General features: G+C 39.4%; 1 protein-coding gene across 1 annotated transcript; it reads right to left on the reverse strand.

Moving 5' to 3' along the window:
• Window positions 1-4,392: 4,392 nt before the first annotated feature.
• On the reverse strand, window positions 4,393-14,361 carry LOC104278293 (collagen alpha-1(XIV) chain-like; the record flags this gene model as incomplete). The annotated part of the gene is made up of 4 exons (XM_009875221.1): window positions 4,393-4,403; window positions 7,411-7,554; window positions 8,672-8,788; window positions 14,240-14,361. Coding segments are annotated over 4 exons (394 nt in total), but the record flags the coding sequence as incomplete, so codon positions are not given.
• Between the last annotated feature and the right edge of the window lie 2,680 nt (window positions 14,362-17,041).

A 17,041-nucleotide genomic window follows, 5' to 3' on the forward strand; every position in this document is an offset into this window, starting at 1 on the left:
TTTCCTCTCTGAAGGGACTTGGACTGAACATAACCTGGGGTGATAACAAGGGAGGAGGAAAGGAGTCAGGGAGGAAGGGAGTCAGGGAGGTCAAGCTGAGCCTGGGAAAGCAGGGAGGAAAGCTGCTGTTTTAACATTTGTCATTTTGTTTCCCACTACCCACATCATTTTTTTATTATTTTTATTTTAATTGGTGATAAATTAAGTAATTTTTCCCCAGCTGAGCCTGTTTGCTTACCATAGTAACTGATAAGCAGTCTCCCTGTCTTTATCTCCAACTATGTGCTTTTTCATTCCTGTTCTTCCCATTTTCTCTCCCATCCTGCTGGGAAGGGGATTGAACAAGAGGCTAGGTGGGAGTTCAGCCACTAGCCTAGACTAAGCCATCTAAAAAAACCCAAAAATAAAGTTCACAAGAAGGAAAATAAAGCTAGCCCTTAGTGTTCTGTTATTTTCATTGAATTGGGTGGCTAAAAACATTTCAGACACACAGAGAAATACTCTGCAGAGAAAGAGATAGTTGCATATTTGCCACAGGATATAGTCAAAACACTGATTCTCCCCTCCGCAAAGGGATTTGATTAAAGAATCACTCGTAGAAGCTCTCTGAGAAACTTTAAAACATCTGAGAAAGCACAGAATGTATTAACCCCTGCCACTGTACAGAAAGGAGCTTTGTACACGAGGGAGTTGGAGAAGTGCCAGCATACAAGTACTCGAATATCAGTGCGCGCTGAAAGAACGCACTGTGAGCTTTATCTCAGCACAGAGAAAGAGAAAAGGCTTCAACTCCATTAACATGAGCGTGCACAGCAACGATAAATCACTAAGCTGAAAACTGACAGGTTCTGAAAAATATAGAAAGGATATTCAAGACTTGAAAGTGGTTGTGCAGAGGACCAGAGGAGGTTTCTGGAAATCAAATATAAAACGAACATTTGACGGGTGAGTGCTAGACATTAAACGCAAATTAATTTGGCACAATGACATTACTGGTTATACACTGGAGGCTTGTTTGAGATAAAAGCACAGTACTTAGAGCATGAAAGAAAGGAGTAAATCTTTTCAAACTACTTGAATGGGCAGGACAGAATAGAAGCAAAATTTTAATCTAGGTTACTGAAGCTGGTGGAAAAATTACTAGCAAGCCACACAAGTCACTGACAAGAGTTCCATAAAGACAAAGCAAAACCCAAATACAATCTAATTTAAGGACAGAAGGGAAAAAAGAGGCGGGGGGGAAGCATATTTGCTCATTTAGAAGACACTCACACTCCCAGCACTACCCAGAGCCTCAGAGAGTTGGTAATCAAATAGCAGTCAGCACTGCAGAATCCAAACCACAGATGAAAATAAAAGTGAGAAGCTTTGAAACCAACTGGAATCATTAAGATAGATATCCATCTTGCCTTTCTTAGTGAAGAGCTGGTTTCTATGAGTAGAAGGATTATGGCAAAATCTCTATTCCATTGAAAATTAAATTTGGGGGGTTTATTACATGACTCTGATGAAAGCACGTTAGCTAAGTATTTCTAAACAATAAGTTTCTCTGATTATGTGCCTTTTCTGCCTTTCAGTAAAATCAGTAAGGTACATGAGTTATCATAAAGTAGAAACAGGAGCTTGCATTACTGACAGAGTCCAGCTGCTTCTTCATACACACCGATAAGTGTGTTACTGTGTTTTATTACTTTTGTCTCAAAACACTGATTTTGGATTTTCTCGTCTACTAAACGGCAATTGTGTCCTAATATTCACACTGGAGAATTTTGCCAGACAATTCTCCATATGCAGGAGAATGACTGATGACCTTTGCTTTTCTAAGGTTTCCAAAGACACTCCAGTTTCTTCGTATGGAAGCATCATTCCTTAACAAGAGGGGCAGATGGTCACAGAAAGCATCTCCTTCCATGAAAATTTGACTCTTCTACCTGCAGAAAATGGTGAAATTGGCTTTTGTTGTTCTTTCAGTCAAGACAAGAAGAGAAGACACATCACTGACAATACCACTCTGGACAATGGTTGTTATCAGCTTGTTTTTGTTGGTAAAGATTGATCCTGTTTTCAAGTAAGATGTTATACTACCTAATAACTTATTTCATACTGTTCACTCCTGAGGTCTTTCCAGCTCTATCAAGGATATAACACAGCCACAGCACGTACCAGAGTTATTATTAAAACCGTCAATTTAACCATATACCTAATAGTTATGAAATCAATTAACTGCTGGCTTGAATTCATTTGGTCATACTCAAATAATTTCCTGTCAAACATCTGCCACAGATCAAGTTATTCTTCATGGTTTTGTCATAAAATTTTGCTGTTACTTCTTTAATCCATTTCTTCCATGGACTCTTCCTTTTTTTTTTTTTTTGGTCTAATTTCAATTTGAGGTGGAACAATCTTTATATATGAAACTACGAAAGCTTTTTTGTGTATCAGTTCTGAATTCACTTCTATCCCAGCTACACATTTTTTGCTGATGCTGTTATTTCTGAAGAACGTTTTAGCTTGGACTCTCACCCTACTCCCAGTGAAGTCATTCAGTTGGAATTTCCATCTTTTTGAATAATCATTATACTGTGCAAAGGGAAGAAATATGCAATAGCTAGACAGTAGGAAAAAAGTCTATTAATTTACATCAAAATACAGCCGTCTTGGGAACAGGGCTAAACAAAATCAAGAATTCATAAAAATTAGCATAACTTTTTTTTTTTTGGTCAGTTTTGCTGATCAAGAAGTTTCTAGGTTCTGCCTTTCTTTCAAATATATATCCCAGTTTCCTAGTAAAAGCTCCTACAGTAAGCATAAGACAATCGCTTTGCACAAATGCTAGATGGAAATATGTTTTGTGCTGATACAAACTGCTCCCAGAAAACTGAAGTTCAGATGTGTAAAAAGTTGCACAGGGAAAAGGGATTGAGCTAAAGACTTCACAAATAAACAAGAATCCTAAAAAGGGAAAGACTGCAGATCCAACCTCCTCTTGCCAACAGTATTTTTGCCCCTGCTCCATGAAAAAAGCATAAATCCTTTCCCACAGCCTGGCAGACACTTTCCTCGTCTGCATTTAATCAACATTTTCCTATTAGAGGTCCAGTTTTCCCTCCTTCAACTTTTGTCACTTGTCCTTCATTAGGAAAACAAATCACTTTTTCCTTCTTTAGTTGTCTCATTTCTTCCAACTCCGTCTTCCTCTAGACATGAAAGAAAAATCACCTATCCACTATGCCATCATACACTAACAGGTATAACTTACTTCTTTAAGTGTTGCAAAAACTAGCTAACGTTTTCCCCAGTGCACCCAATGTGATGAATTTCTTTGGCTTGAGAAATGCTGTATGGAAACAAACTTGTATAGGGTTAATAAATACAACATGACACAAGTACAGACGGTAAAAAGCAAAACGCACTGAAACGAGAAGAATCATGCACGGGCTTCAAGGAGCTCTGGGTGAGGTCTTTGATACTTGCATTAGTAGGAGACAAAGCTAAAAGGGAGAAATAGGAATCTCAAAACTGCCCAATTTTTTCACAAAGAGACTATTTAAGGTCATGTCAAGCTATTCTCATCTGTGCTTGTTCTGTACATCATAAATAACCACCGAAGGGAATAATTACTGTTGGGGTTACTTCATAAAGAAGATGTTATTTGAATTTTACAATAACAGGAAATAGAGTTATATATTAAGCTTGAAACAGACTTTACTGTCTGTGTTGGATGAGAGTCTCATGACAAGCAATATATCCCACTTCACCAGAACATTGACTCCTTGCAACCAGAGCAAATGAACTCCTTTTCTTCCCCTCAAAATGTTTCAAATCTTTTCATATGTATGACCCATTCTAGGTTAGAGTTACCAAGTTATTATGTGCCTAATTGCACAATAAGGGCAATTTGACCTTAGGTGGGAATAAATACTGCAAGTCTGTCTTGCAGCCAAGATGGTATGAAATTATTATGTATGTACACATGCACACGCTATTCTTTTACTACTCAAAGTGCACCCACCGGGGAAGTACAGGGAACATAACTTTTTAATGCAACTTCAAAGGTCAATTTTATGCTTTTCATGGTGGTATTTAGAGCTTATTGTATAAAGTGGGAAAGTAAAACAGAACTAAAAAGTTATCTCTCTTGTAGTGATTCTCCAATATTCCTGAAAATACTGATTTTTCCTGTCTGTTTAACTCAGTCCTGGGAACCAGATTTAAAGTACTGACTTAAAGAAAATGTATACAATGGCCAAGTTAAATAAAAAAGGAAATGTACTATTTGCAGAAAATCACACAAGTCATATGTGTCATGTTCTGACCTTCTGGAGCTGGTTTACTCGCATTTGTTTTTTCTGGATCCTTCACCTTGGATTTATTTGTTTCTTTTCTTCTCTCTATATCTTTAACTGAAAAGTAAGGGAGGAAAAAATAATCAATCAAACTAGAAATAGTGCAGAAGCATGCAGTTTTCTTATTCCAGATAAAGATGCCGTACACAACATCTTGCAATATGTTTAGGTAACAAGTGAATGTTCCTGGATTTTCTTTCCCTCCAGGTCTATTTTTTTCTGAATCTTTCACCATCCCATCATCACTAGAGTTCTCAAAAGTGACTCTCCTCACAGAGAGTCCAAATCCAGTGACATCAGCACCTAAGCCCACGCTGACAAGATCCACCACTGGAAATATAGTCTAGAAAATTGGCAAAGCTAGCTGGGGAAAGTCCAGCATTGCAGAGCTCCACTCCAAGTTATTTAAAACAAAGCACATAAGTCAGCTGTTACATTATCCTCTTTACCGAATCAGCTTAGATCCCATGCCCAAATCTGTGTTCAGGGCACCAAATACTCCTATGAGAGCAAAGTTGCTCCAAAGCCCAGACTTCAACAGTTTCCTGTCCCACAAGTGAGTGGGATACCTCCCTTATTATGTCCCAAATCTCTCCTAACAGTCAAGCAGAATCCAGCTTGATTAGCAAATCCTAATATTACGTTAGTAGCTAGTATCGCTCTACTCATTGAAGGATTCTGGCAAAATCATTGCTAAAGTCACACACTAGGAAAAAAACCAAAAAATTCTTTTCAGAATTTCCTTAGAATGCGAATTGGTGTCAATGTCCCAGCTGACTACAATGGCCACCTTAAAAAGAACGAAATGAAGAATATCTTTTATAGAAAATAAAATTCTACTCCAAATAAAATCTTTATGTAGAGATGGATGATGACTGACATTCATCCAAGCAGCCACTGGGTCTTAGCCAGGACCCACGCCTCTCTGCACTACATTGCTCAAAAAAAAACTATCAGAGGGTGAAAGACGGTTGTCTGTCTGTTGAAACATAGTATATAAAATAGACAATGGGAGTACTCTGTACATCTCACGGTCTTATGAAGACAACAAGCCACTGTCAAACATCAGAGTGCGACCTTCTCAGTGTGATAACCCTCTGCAGAACCTATAGCCCTCGCACTTCAGGTATAGAGGTAGGAAAAACAATGAGAAAATAACTGAAGCTTTAACTCCTTACTAACATCACTTTTAGCAAATGATTGTGAAATTGATTTAGAAGGAAATTCAGGCCCACAAGCTTGGTGAGGAGTCAGATTCTACCAAGGTAGATCTTGGTTATTAGTTGAGTTACAGATAAAGCCACAATGAGACCAAGTCTTAATCAGAAGTCTGGGTTTAATCCTTATCTAAACAGGCCTCCAACTAAAAGGGGTGAATTTACCAGAATAACACTAGTCAAAAAGGATGCCACTGCTTAGCCTCTGAAGGCTGAAAAAAGGCTAAGAGCAAGGTAAGGAGTTGTTTCATGACCTCCTCTAATGGAGATTGAGTGGTAAGTCACCAGAGAAACAGTACAGAAGTCCAAAAATGCTCACAGGAGACAGGTTGGTCACATCCTGACAGAGGTTTCTGGATTTGGGAAAGCCATTCCTGACTGTTGAAATTCTAATCACATCAGAAGAACTGACAAAAAAACCACCAGTTTTGTTGTCTCTGCAGATATGAGTAAAATTGATCTAGTGTATGCTTTTACAGCTGTATTTTAAAAGGCAAAACTTCCCCAATGGTCCTTGTTAATTACATATTATGTACAATAACTTATAAGCAGCCCTAAAATAAGACAGTATACCTGGCTATATAAAGAGGAATACAGTTTTGATGATAAAATTTTATTGTAGGCTCAAGAATTCTTTGTACATCAGTTGCAACTCAGCAGCATTAAAAACATACTTTCAATGCACTAAATCAGAGGATATTCTCAAAGCTTTTTATATGTTTGACCTTTTTTCATCTCAAGAGTTAGTGATGACTTGTAAGGACGAGGTGGGGGGAAACAAACCACAGAAGACAGGATAGCCAAAAAAGGATTTTTACACATGCTGTATCTGGCTTTACTGCTGCAAGACATCGTATTGTCAAATGAGCCTCATTAAGCATTGCATGTTTTCACCTGCAGCAAAGAAAGAGTATACAAACCCCATATTCTTAAGCTGCCAGCTCTACTTTTCCTGAAGAATAGACGTAGTTTAAAAAACAGCCGCACCTAATATTAAAGAAATTGGCGTAGCTTTCTGCGGGCTGCTCTTTCATGCTAAAGCAACCTGTGGTTTTGTGGGTTTCCTCACTAGGATAAAACTTAAAGCAGTAAACACAGTTTCAGTGATGAAAAGCTAGAAAAACTTTAACGCACCACATCAAGCAGTCAGCTTGATTTTATTTTTTGCTGGTTCTAAGAGAAAGGTGGTTTAGCAGTGTCAAAGGAATTCAGCAGGCTTTCAGCTGTACTCCCAGACTGTCACATTTTTGTCTTTATCAACCAAATCCCCACCAATCATATTTAAATGAAACGTTTAAGATGCAGATCAAGACAAATCAGCTAAGATACCACTGCGATAGAGACATTAAGAGTACATGCACGTTAAAGAAGTATTAAGATTATCTTGTAAACATATTTAACCAATGAAGACCAGTAAGAATTTAGCCTTTCACAGTATCATCAGACTAGCAACTGAGTGCCAGATGGCACAGCTATAAAAATGCTTTAATAAGTTGGATGAAGGGAAGGAAATTCTTTAAGTATCAGAATACAGCCCTCCCCTTCTTGTTTCTATTCACTGAAGATTCCTTTCCACAAGATACTTGCTAATTTCATAGAGGAATAGGGAAGAAAGATTTCAAACCAATGGAAACAAAGCCCAAAGCAAGAATCTCACGCGCAAGAGTGACCAGATCAAGTCGGGCCTCCAGCTATATGTGCATCAGTCAAAATCTGTGGCTCTGATTAGCCTTCCACCAGAGAAGAAACTGTTTTCCTGTTGTCCCTCTTTGTTCCAGACTTTATTACAATCTCATAAGTTACATTAAACATCAAATTCTACATATCAGACATAAAAAGACACATACTTCTGAACTGGCCTTGTGCTGGCTTACTCTCCTTGTCTTCACTGAATGCAATGATCTGAAGGGCATAGTTTTGATCTGGAATAAGACCTTGAATAATTGCTTTGGTTGCAGTGTTTTGAAGAACTAATTGATTGGTTTTTCCACCTGTAAGGAAAAAAGACAAATAAAATCCACAAATACATAACTTTGCTCTTCTTACGGCATGACAAATACACTGACTTGAAACTACCTCGAGCTCTCCAAGGACCCAAGTGTTCCCACTTTTGAGACTACCCATACAGCCAGGCCAGAGGGCATCCCAGAAAAGCAAGAAGTCAGGCATCCTGACCAAAGACATGAACCAGTTTTCTTAGATCACTCTAAGATCAATCAGCCTTTGTATCTGATCTTCATGGAATAGCCATGGTGTCCAAAAAAATATATTAGAGTAAGCAGAAAAAAGATTTCACAGAAAGCTGTGAAGTTTAGTAACATCATACCCAAAGGCTTTCACATTGCTCTGTGATGGGCTGCCAGTTCTGACCCCATTGTACCCACATCATCTCCAAATATCCTTTTTGCCCACTTCCTTTGGGCAAGTAAATTCTCATGTATAAATAGAAATATTAAACATTTCTATATATACACATACATACATGTAGACTGTATTCAAATACGTACTTTAGCTGTATGTTAGAAGCATATCATAGAATCATAGAATGGCCTAGGCTGGAAGGGACCTTAGAGATAATCCAGCCTCCCTGTCGCCAGGGTCGCCACCTGTCGACTAGATCAGGCAACACATGGAGACCGAACGGGAATCAAACCTATGATCTTGGTGTTGTTAGCACCACGCTCAACTGACTGAGCTAACTGGCCCCCTATCTTTATCTAAGTTTTAATAAGCACAGACGTCATATCTCTACACAAGTAGCTCAATATAGCCACTTTGTTGTCTATGTTTACATTTCAAATTTTCACTCAAAAGAATTTTAAAAGGTTGTTTGTTGTCTCGGTTGGGTTTTCTAAGTTTAGTCTAAAATACTTTTGGTCTTCTCTGGGGACCTCCTTATGGGAGAAGACCAAGGGAGATCTACCTCAAAGCTTTGACTGTCCCCATGCCGTCCCTTGAAGACTTCCTAGACTTCCTTACTCCCCACAGCTTGCTCACAGTTCCTTAGTTCCTTAGTTCCTGAAGGACGACATTAGCCTCTGAAAAGCTGTTCAGCCTTAGGAAGACAGTCCTTTTACTTAAAAGAGAACATAAAGATTTTTGTTTTACCTGAACTTGGAGTGACAAGAAGCTTATATCCAGTGAATTGCCCTTTGGGGGCTTTCCAAGAGATCTGTACACTGTCAGGACTGACTACATTGTATCTTAGTCTTGTTGGTGGGGACACTGCAAGTGGGGAAAGAAAACATTTTAAACTCCAATAAAAAGCAACTGTCAATTTTAAACAAACACAAAAATAAACATATATAGAAAGACAACACAACATTTTAATGATAAAGGATGCAAGTTATTCAAAATGTCACATATATCAGTTTATTAGTTTGTAAAATGACATCCCCAGGTGCACTACTTCCCTCAGACATACCTTTTATTTATCTGTTTGTAAAAACAAACTAACAGCCTAACAGCAGAGGACAGAAAGACAAACAGTGTTAGATGTTAAAGACTCTAGTTTAGCAGGCAAAGCTGGTAATAAAAATGCTCTTTGTTAATATGTGGGAATTAAAACTGCTCTCCCTGCTCACGCTGACAGTATGCATTACCTAGCCTCCTTTACCTCATATTACTGTGGGTGTTTCCCCAAATTTAAGGTCTCTCAGGGCCAAATTTTCAAAGTCTTTTGAAGACACAGTAACCAAGAGTAAAGACAGGCATGTACAAGGCAGAGGTAAGCAAATTTGGCTTCTATTTATGTTGTGCATCCCCTAGATTTTGAAATTGAAGCAGCGGGTGAAATGGATAAAAGCGTGAAATGGTTGAGAAAGAAGTAGTATTTCAGTGAAACAAGTCACAGAGGAAGAAATGGAAAATCCACCCTATGTTGTTGCTGCAACATCAGCAACTTTTGTGTATGCACACAAACTAGTTTTTCACAGCTTTGCACCCCTTTGCTCAGGCAAGCTCCAGTGGTGCTGAACACCACTCTACAGCAAACAGAAGCAGAGACACAAGTTGCACAGCCTGCACAGGCTGACAACATGGGATTTCAATTTTGAATTTTGAATTGGGTTTGGCTCACAGAACTGACTGATCTAGAGGGAAAGGCAGGCAGGGAAGCTATCTGGAAGCTGAACACCAGGAAGAGCTAGAAAAGCTTAACAAACCTTACCCTTTCCTCTTCCCACTACCTCCACAGCCTCCTGAACTTTCTCCTTCATTTTCCAAACCCTTAGTGTCTCTGCCACTACCACCCTTAAGGGTTCAGTTAGTAAATCTAAGAAATTAAGGGAAATTATCTGAAGGGGGGAAATGGCAATTCCTTTTCCCCAGGGACCAAGATAGCTCTTAACTGACGAGGCTCATGCCCATGGTTTGTTGGTCCACTAGATGTAATAAACCAACAGTTCTCATTATATTTCTGAGATTTAAGGATTACAGCATATGGAACATCTGAGTCAACAGGCAGAACGCGCTAGCCAACAGTCTCCAGCCTCTCCATTCGACCTGCTACAGTCAGTGCAGCTCTGGCACTAGCAGCAGCCAAAGCCTCGTCCTGAACTGATTGCTTTTTCCTACGTGCTGCTTCTTCCAACAGCTTGGGGGAAGAAAGAAGGAAAGAGGCAGCTGTAGTTTATTTAGGGTGTTGGGGGTTTTTTGTGTATATCACTAAAAATATTTTGCATCTCAGAAGTAAAAATCTGGAGCGTTAAAATAGGAGATGCATTCCCTTGCATCCAGCCTCTCAGTCCATAAGGGACAGTTTTGCCAGGCCAGAGGTGGGTTCTGCGGTTCTCTGCCTTGAGGGACTTAATGCCAGACCACAGAAGAGAGAGTACGTAAGCACCAAGAACAGCTTAGTAACACACCCTCCCCTTTCTCAAAAGACTTCAGAGAACAAGTTGAAAAAGAGAGGTGAGGAGACAGAAACAGCAGGTAGCACACCAACTCCGCACACTCAGATTGTTCTGATTCGCAGCCCTGGGCTTTCACCCAAGCAGTGCCCCTGCCCCGGCGCTGGGCACAACCTGGCCAGACCTCGCCTTCAGGCTGCCTGGCTCTTCCCCAGGGTTTAGAGAGAGGCCGCAAGCAAGAGCGCGTGCTGGAATCACTGCAAACACAAAACCAGTTCTTTGAAAATTTGGCCCCCATATTGCAAAACGTTATGCTGGGCAAGTTTCTGCAAGAACGTTCAGCATGCTGTAATTGTAATAAAATGACAAGAGACTATGGCAAAACGCTTTGAAGGCCAAGCAGACTGTAGTCATGGATTACAGCTTTTAATGCATTCTCAAGATTCATTCTGTCTTTGAGCTACACATTAATCACAATGAATTGGGGCTGAATGAACATCATACCTAGAAGTTTGCGAAACATTTAATTCCTTATATTATTAATTTCATTTAAGGAATAGTGAAGAAACTTTTGAACAATAACAGTATGAAAGTATAAAAATGCTGCACATTTTACCAGGATTAAGTGGTAAATTTGCATGGAGATTAAGAGGCAGAGCAGAGAGCAAAGTAACACCAAGAATCAACAGAAAAAAAATTAATCACATCTTAGAATTTCAGAGTTCATTTTCTCTGCTGTCTTCTTCCTTTCCCTGTGATACCATTCCATCCTACTTTCAATTTAGTAGTTTATGAAAGCACCTTGTAACAAAGAAGCATAGTTCTGGCCTAATTGCTATTAGCCATCACCAAATCAGGTAAATTTTGGGAGCCCCTAAAAACAATCACAGATCTTACAAGCAAAGAAGGACACAATCACCAAAAGTTTTTCTGTTTACTACAGAGTTACGATGTGAAAGACTAGAAAAGTTGTGCCAGAATAGTCTTTACATAACTAGTCAGTTTTCACCAGGTACTTTTTTGTATCAAAGGTGGCAGCGCAGGGGAACAGACATTCCCACAAAGCAATTAACTGTAAGGAGGAAAAGAATTGTTCACCAGACAGCTACTCAAATGTCTCTTAGTTGTGCAAAGACTAATGTTCTGGCAGAGAAAAGTACATATAGCTAAGGAAGTTAAAAATCTAACACTTGAACATACAACAAAATATTGATGGGAGTTACTACGCATTCACCAACCTGAAGAGGGTATCTTTATTTCTTTGGACCTTTATTGTCTGTGGAACAAAATCTCACTTCTCGCAGAAAGGGAAAAAAATTAATCCAAGCTGAGTCAGTTAACTGATGAAAATCAGTAGCTAGAGCTTGTTAAGTGGTTTTACAGGAATGCAAAAGTGAATGGCCGTCAGCAACATTAGAGCAGTCACCCAAAAGAAAACTACAGGCAAGTTCAAGGCTTCGGTTTATGCCACCAGATAAATTAGCACTCCAAACACGCGACTCGCGGACAGCTAGGGGAAGAGCTTTTTGAACTATTCAGTATCTTAATGGAAAGGAAAAATACCATAAATTGCATACATGCAAGCTCTCCAAGACATCCAACAGTTTAAGACTGGATAGCAGCTAAACCTTGAGGTTTCCAGTTTACTTTTGTCATAAGAATTGAACAAGTTAATATGCGCTGCAATTACATTAGCAATTACACTAGTAACATACGGAAATTATCACTACACAAAGAAAAATTTCCATCTTTAAATACAGAAGGAAGATTCTTAAAGCAAGTTACTTTATGAATAAATGGAAAATTCTCAAGTATTTTTCTTGCCCAGAACTATTTTTGTGGACTATATAAGAACATAAGTAGACAAAAGCTGGACTTCCTTTGTTGCTGTTGTTTAAGTGACATTATGCTGAGTAAGGATGAAACAACAGTTATGAGTGACTGTTGCTGAGTGAAAAATGAATGGCTCACTATGTGGTTTATAAGGCATTCAGGCAATAAATGAAATAAAACTGTGTAGCTCAATGCAGGTAACTCCTCAGCTGAGTAATAAGTTGTAGCTTCAGGCATGTTGTCTTCAGTCTCCCAAACATACTCTCCGTTTCAAGAAGTCACATTACACACCTTTCTTTACCTGAGCATCTTTGTCAAAGGGAAGGAAACACAAGCTGGAACTTATATCAGCTCTTCCTATGCCTTGGCAAAGAGTACATTGTTTTTAAAAGACAAACAAACTCTTAATGTTCTATTAAAATGTAAGCAGTTAGCCAACTCCATGAAGAGTTTACGGCAAGGGTGGCAGCGTTGAGAAAAGAAAGGACTGGAGAACATCTCATTAAGTGTAGCAAGAGGTATTTTTATTCTCTGAACATGGAATAGAGACTTCATAGCATCTCATTCAATAACATAACAGTTATTTTGGGCAAAGGCAGTAGTCCACACCACTGACAGCATTCAGCAGCTGATGCTTGCTGAAAGAGTATAGGAACAAGGGAAGTATTGTTCTTTATTCATCAAGTACACCAACTCTAGCTTCTGCTGGTGTGATGATTGTGGAGGAAACTCTCTCTGACCTTCGTTTCATTGTATTAATAGTTGGAGAATTTTCTCTCTTGAATATGACCAATTAAATCAATGTGGGTGTTGGTTTTTTGTGTTGGGTTTTGTTTGTTGTTGTGGGTTTTTTAAGAGTGGAGGGAAGAGTATGGTTTTATCTTGCAAAACTTTCTGCAGATGGACTTCTATCCCCAATGCTGTTTTGCAAATCTTAACCATATGTATTCAGACTGAAACACACAGAGAGAGGACTAACCATATGCTTTGCTTTATTGGCTCATTAAGTCACAAACATGCTGGACCTCGTTTCTGACCAGAACTGATATGTTGAACATTAGGAACATGTATTTCTTCATTCATCTCACATCGCCCACATGACACGTTACTGCTTACACGTGTCCCTAAGTTCTGGGAGAGGCTTGTAAAACGCTTGCGGATTCCCAAACATCCAAGACTGTATGTTTCCCCAGCACATGAGTGCCACGCAGACTGGACAGCATGCAGGCTGCCTCTGAATGTGCTCATGAATAATGCATTACACAAGGCGCTTTAGAAGAGACACAGGATCAAATTCTACTCTCAGTTATGCCTATGTAGTCTCATATCAAAGGGATTATATAGATAGAAAGTTGAGAGAAACATCTTTCTTCAGAAACCATAAAACCGCATTGGCATTCTTCCTCCCTTCTTCCTTGAGCAATAGGATAAATCTTCTCTAGAATGCAAGCCACTGTCAACACAATCCAACAAATATTTAAGCCTAACATCATAGCAGTATCTTTTAATACCCACAAAGGAGATTTCTTTTTTAAATCTGCATAAACAGTCTGTGATATTTAACAGTCCTGTCCAACACTGTATGATTTAAGTGTTACAACAGCTACTGTTTCAACAAATTAAAAAATATGTTCCATACAAGCTTAGTATCACAGCTGGTCCTTGAAACTTACTTGATTACGTAAAGGACATTCCCGGCAATTTCTGACCAGTACTCTCATGTAAATAAAAGTTTAAAAAAATTAAAATTGTTCCATATTTTGAGACACCTGAATTTGCAAAAAGATTTATGCTATTTGAGATACTAGGTTCGAAGAGCACACATAAACACATAATCCTACATCCCCTAGAGACCAGCAGCAAAACTCCTGCTTCATTTCAGTAATATTGGATCCACAACCTACTAAGAGGGAAGTAACACTTGCACTTGGAATAAGAAAGTCTATTTCTGCACATCAGAGTGAAAAGCTTCATCTCCTTATTTATGACTTACCTTGGCCATAGGCATCACTGATGAAGAAAGCTGTGATGGCTAAAAAAGCCAAGAAGAAAGAGCTCTGTAACTCATATCGACAAGGCATCTTGTCCCCCTCAATGGACACAGTATCAGCAGGTCTGAAAACACATAGAATAAGAAGACTTATTAAACCTGCAAAGAAAAGGCATCCACTTCAATGAAAATCGTGAGCAAAATCTGGATTACATAAAAAAAAAAAAATTACTAGGAATTTGCCATAGACATCTGTGGAGCCAAGATTCCACCCTGACAGCAGTTTTATAACCAAAGCATGATTTGGGCCACTCAGTAACTCTGAAAATTTGGCCTATGTACAAAGAAAATGTTTATTCTTTGCTACACATTAAGTATTGGAAGTAGAGTTTGCTCTTGCAAAACACGGTAAAATAGGTACCTCTATACAATCCAGTGTTGCAGGCACCTTATCAAGATACCTGCAGCAGAGAACTCTGAAGCACTCAGTAACAAAGTAGGACTAAAACTGGTATCTACTTTATATCCAGAAAACATCCAATCGAGGATATTAAATTATATATTTCAGGATTCTGTAATACTAAAAATGAGATGAGAACTGCCTTGCAAGCCTACCATAATATAGCAAATGCATGTACTCAATAACCCCAGTGAAATAATCAATTATCCATTCAACTGAGTAATTTTGCACATGGTCAAAACCAGCAGAACTTTGTTTTGAAGAAACACAAGTCCCCTTCACTGCCCTTTACAGCCTACTCTATTTTTTCTTTTTCTACCTGACTCAATTTATTCTGTGCTCTCTGTTGTACTACCTAGCACTTAGAGCACCTAAACCAGACAGAGCTCAGAAGGCATGCAGGGCATCATCTGAGTAAGCACTACTTCTATTTGTAGGCAATACCATAGTCAAAAACATTTACTTAATTCGTTAAGAACATCAACACTTCAGAGTGCAACACTACTGAATACTCGAGCCAGTCCTAGGTGAAGTAGCTGAGTTGCAGGAAGCAGTCTTGGTGCCAAGGAACAAGTTACAGAACGGATAATTTATCTGTCCACAGAAGCTAGGTTAAGAACAATACAAATTTCATTATCTGACCTTGGCCTTTAACACTTCTCAGCATAATTACTCATCTTATACAGAAGTACCTCTCAAGATACAGCAACGTGTTCGTAATATTGTGCTTATACACGTTTCTCCATGACTCAACTTTACTGCACTAGTTTTAGTAGATCCTCTGGAACAAGAAGAATTTTTGCTGCCCTCTCCTGTTAGTATTTTATGGAGGAATGAAATTAAGATAATTCATCAGATTAAGATTTCTTGCTGTCAAGAGTCAGCATTTGAAGGTTTACTTTAGTAAATTTTGTTTTACATATTACTGTGTTGCAGGTCCCTCCCATGTACCTCCTGTGTTATGTTCTCTAATATTCCCAACGTAGCATCACTAAATTTGCCTTCCATGCTTTCATTGTCCTCTGAGGAAAGCACAAAGCAAGTGGTTTAATCACTATCTAATAGCGGAGGCAGACTGAAGTACTTCAGCCGCTATGAAACAGGTAAGAGCATGAGACTTATGTCTCCATATCTCCAAGTATTTACAACTTGCCACAGTTATCCCCAGACTTCGTAGGTCTACTGTTGCAAATCCCAGTCCTGAATACTTGATATGACACCTAGAAATATACAGGGAGCTTAATCATCGTGATTTCCATCCCCACAGTACGTTACCTAAGCTTTAGCCAAATTATCAGCAAATTTCACGCTACTTAGCCATGTATTTTAAATCTACCTCTTACACTATAAATCTCTCAAGAGAGGCAAATAGCTAGATCTAATAACAAATATGTGCACCAGAAACTTAGGTATCATTACACCCAATTCTTACAGCCTGTCCTCCAGGCACGAAGTGCTCAGGCTTCCTACTTCATGAACACAAGTAGTCAGACACCGCAGGACTAGATCCAGACCAGTTAGCAGACAGCTGCAGACAGGCAAGAGGAAGAATGAAGAGAGTTAAGTCTTAAACAGTCTATAATCCACCTCTTGTGTATTTCCCATTGGGTATCGATGCTTCTCCCCTCACTCAGGAATACAACCCAGAGCAAGTAAATGTAGACTCTTCAAAGAGCAACATACAACTCATTTTCCAACGCAGTCACCACTGATGATGTACAGATTCCTTTCCATGTCATAACCCAGACACCGAAATATTCTCTCACCGTAGTGTCTCAATTCCCCATCTGCTAGATCCAATATAAACCCTCCTCCAAACTAGGAGCTATAAGTACTGACAGGTAATCCTGTGGAGAAACACTCTCTACTGCTGAAAAGCCTTTGGGCAGATAAGATTTATTGGGATACATACAACTGGTGCTGGATAAACCAGACACAAGTTCACCTCCGCAACAACCCACACCTGAAGGCTGGACTTGACCATCTCAGAGGTCCTTTCCAGCCTCAACAACTCTGTGATTCTGCTCACATCACTGGAAAAGACAACCACCAGCCTGTAGCCACTTTGTGGCTGACATCATTTGGGAATAGAAAAAGAAATATCCTATTCCTCCTGTTTTTCATATATCTCACTTTTTATTGACTATTTGGCAAAACGGTCACCTGACAGAACAGCCCTGGCGGCAGAGACCAAACCCTCCCCAGCCCAGAGCGCTGACACCCGGCGAGCTCCTCTCCCCTGTGGGCTCCGGGACCCCCACCCGCCCGGGCCCGGGAAAAGGCCCCTTCTTCTGAGGGAACAACCCGCCCTTGACGCCTCCCAGCCCGGCAGAACCGCGACGGAC

The sequence above is a fragment of the Apaloderma vittatum genome, unplaced genomic scaffold (genome assembly GCF_000703405.1).
Source record: "Apaloderma vittatum isolate BGI_N311 unplaced genomic scaffold, ASM70340v1 scaffold22398, whole genome shotgun sequence".
Classification (NCBI taxonomy): Eukaryota; Metazoa; Chordata; class Aves; order Trogoniformes; family Trogonidae; genus Apaloderma; species Apaloderma vittatum.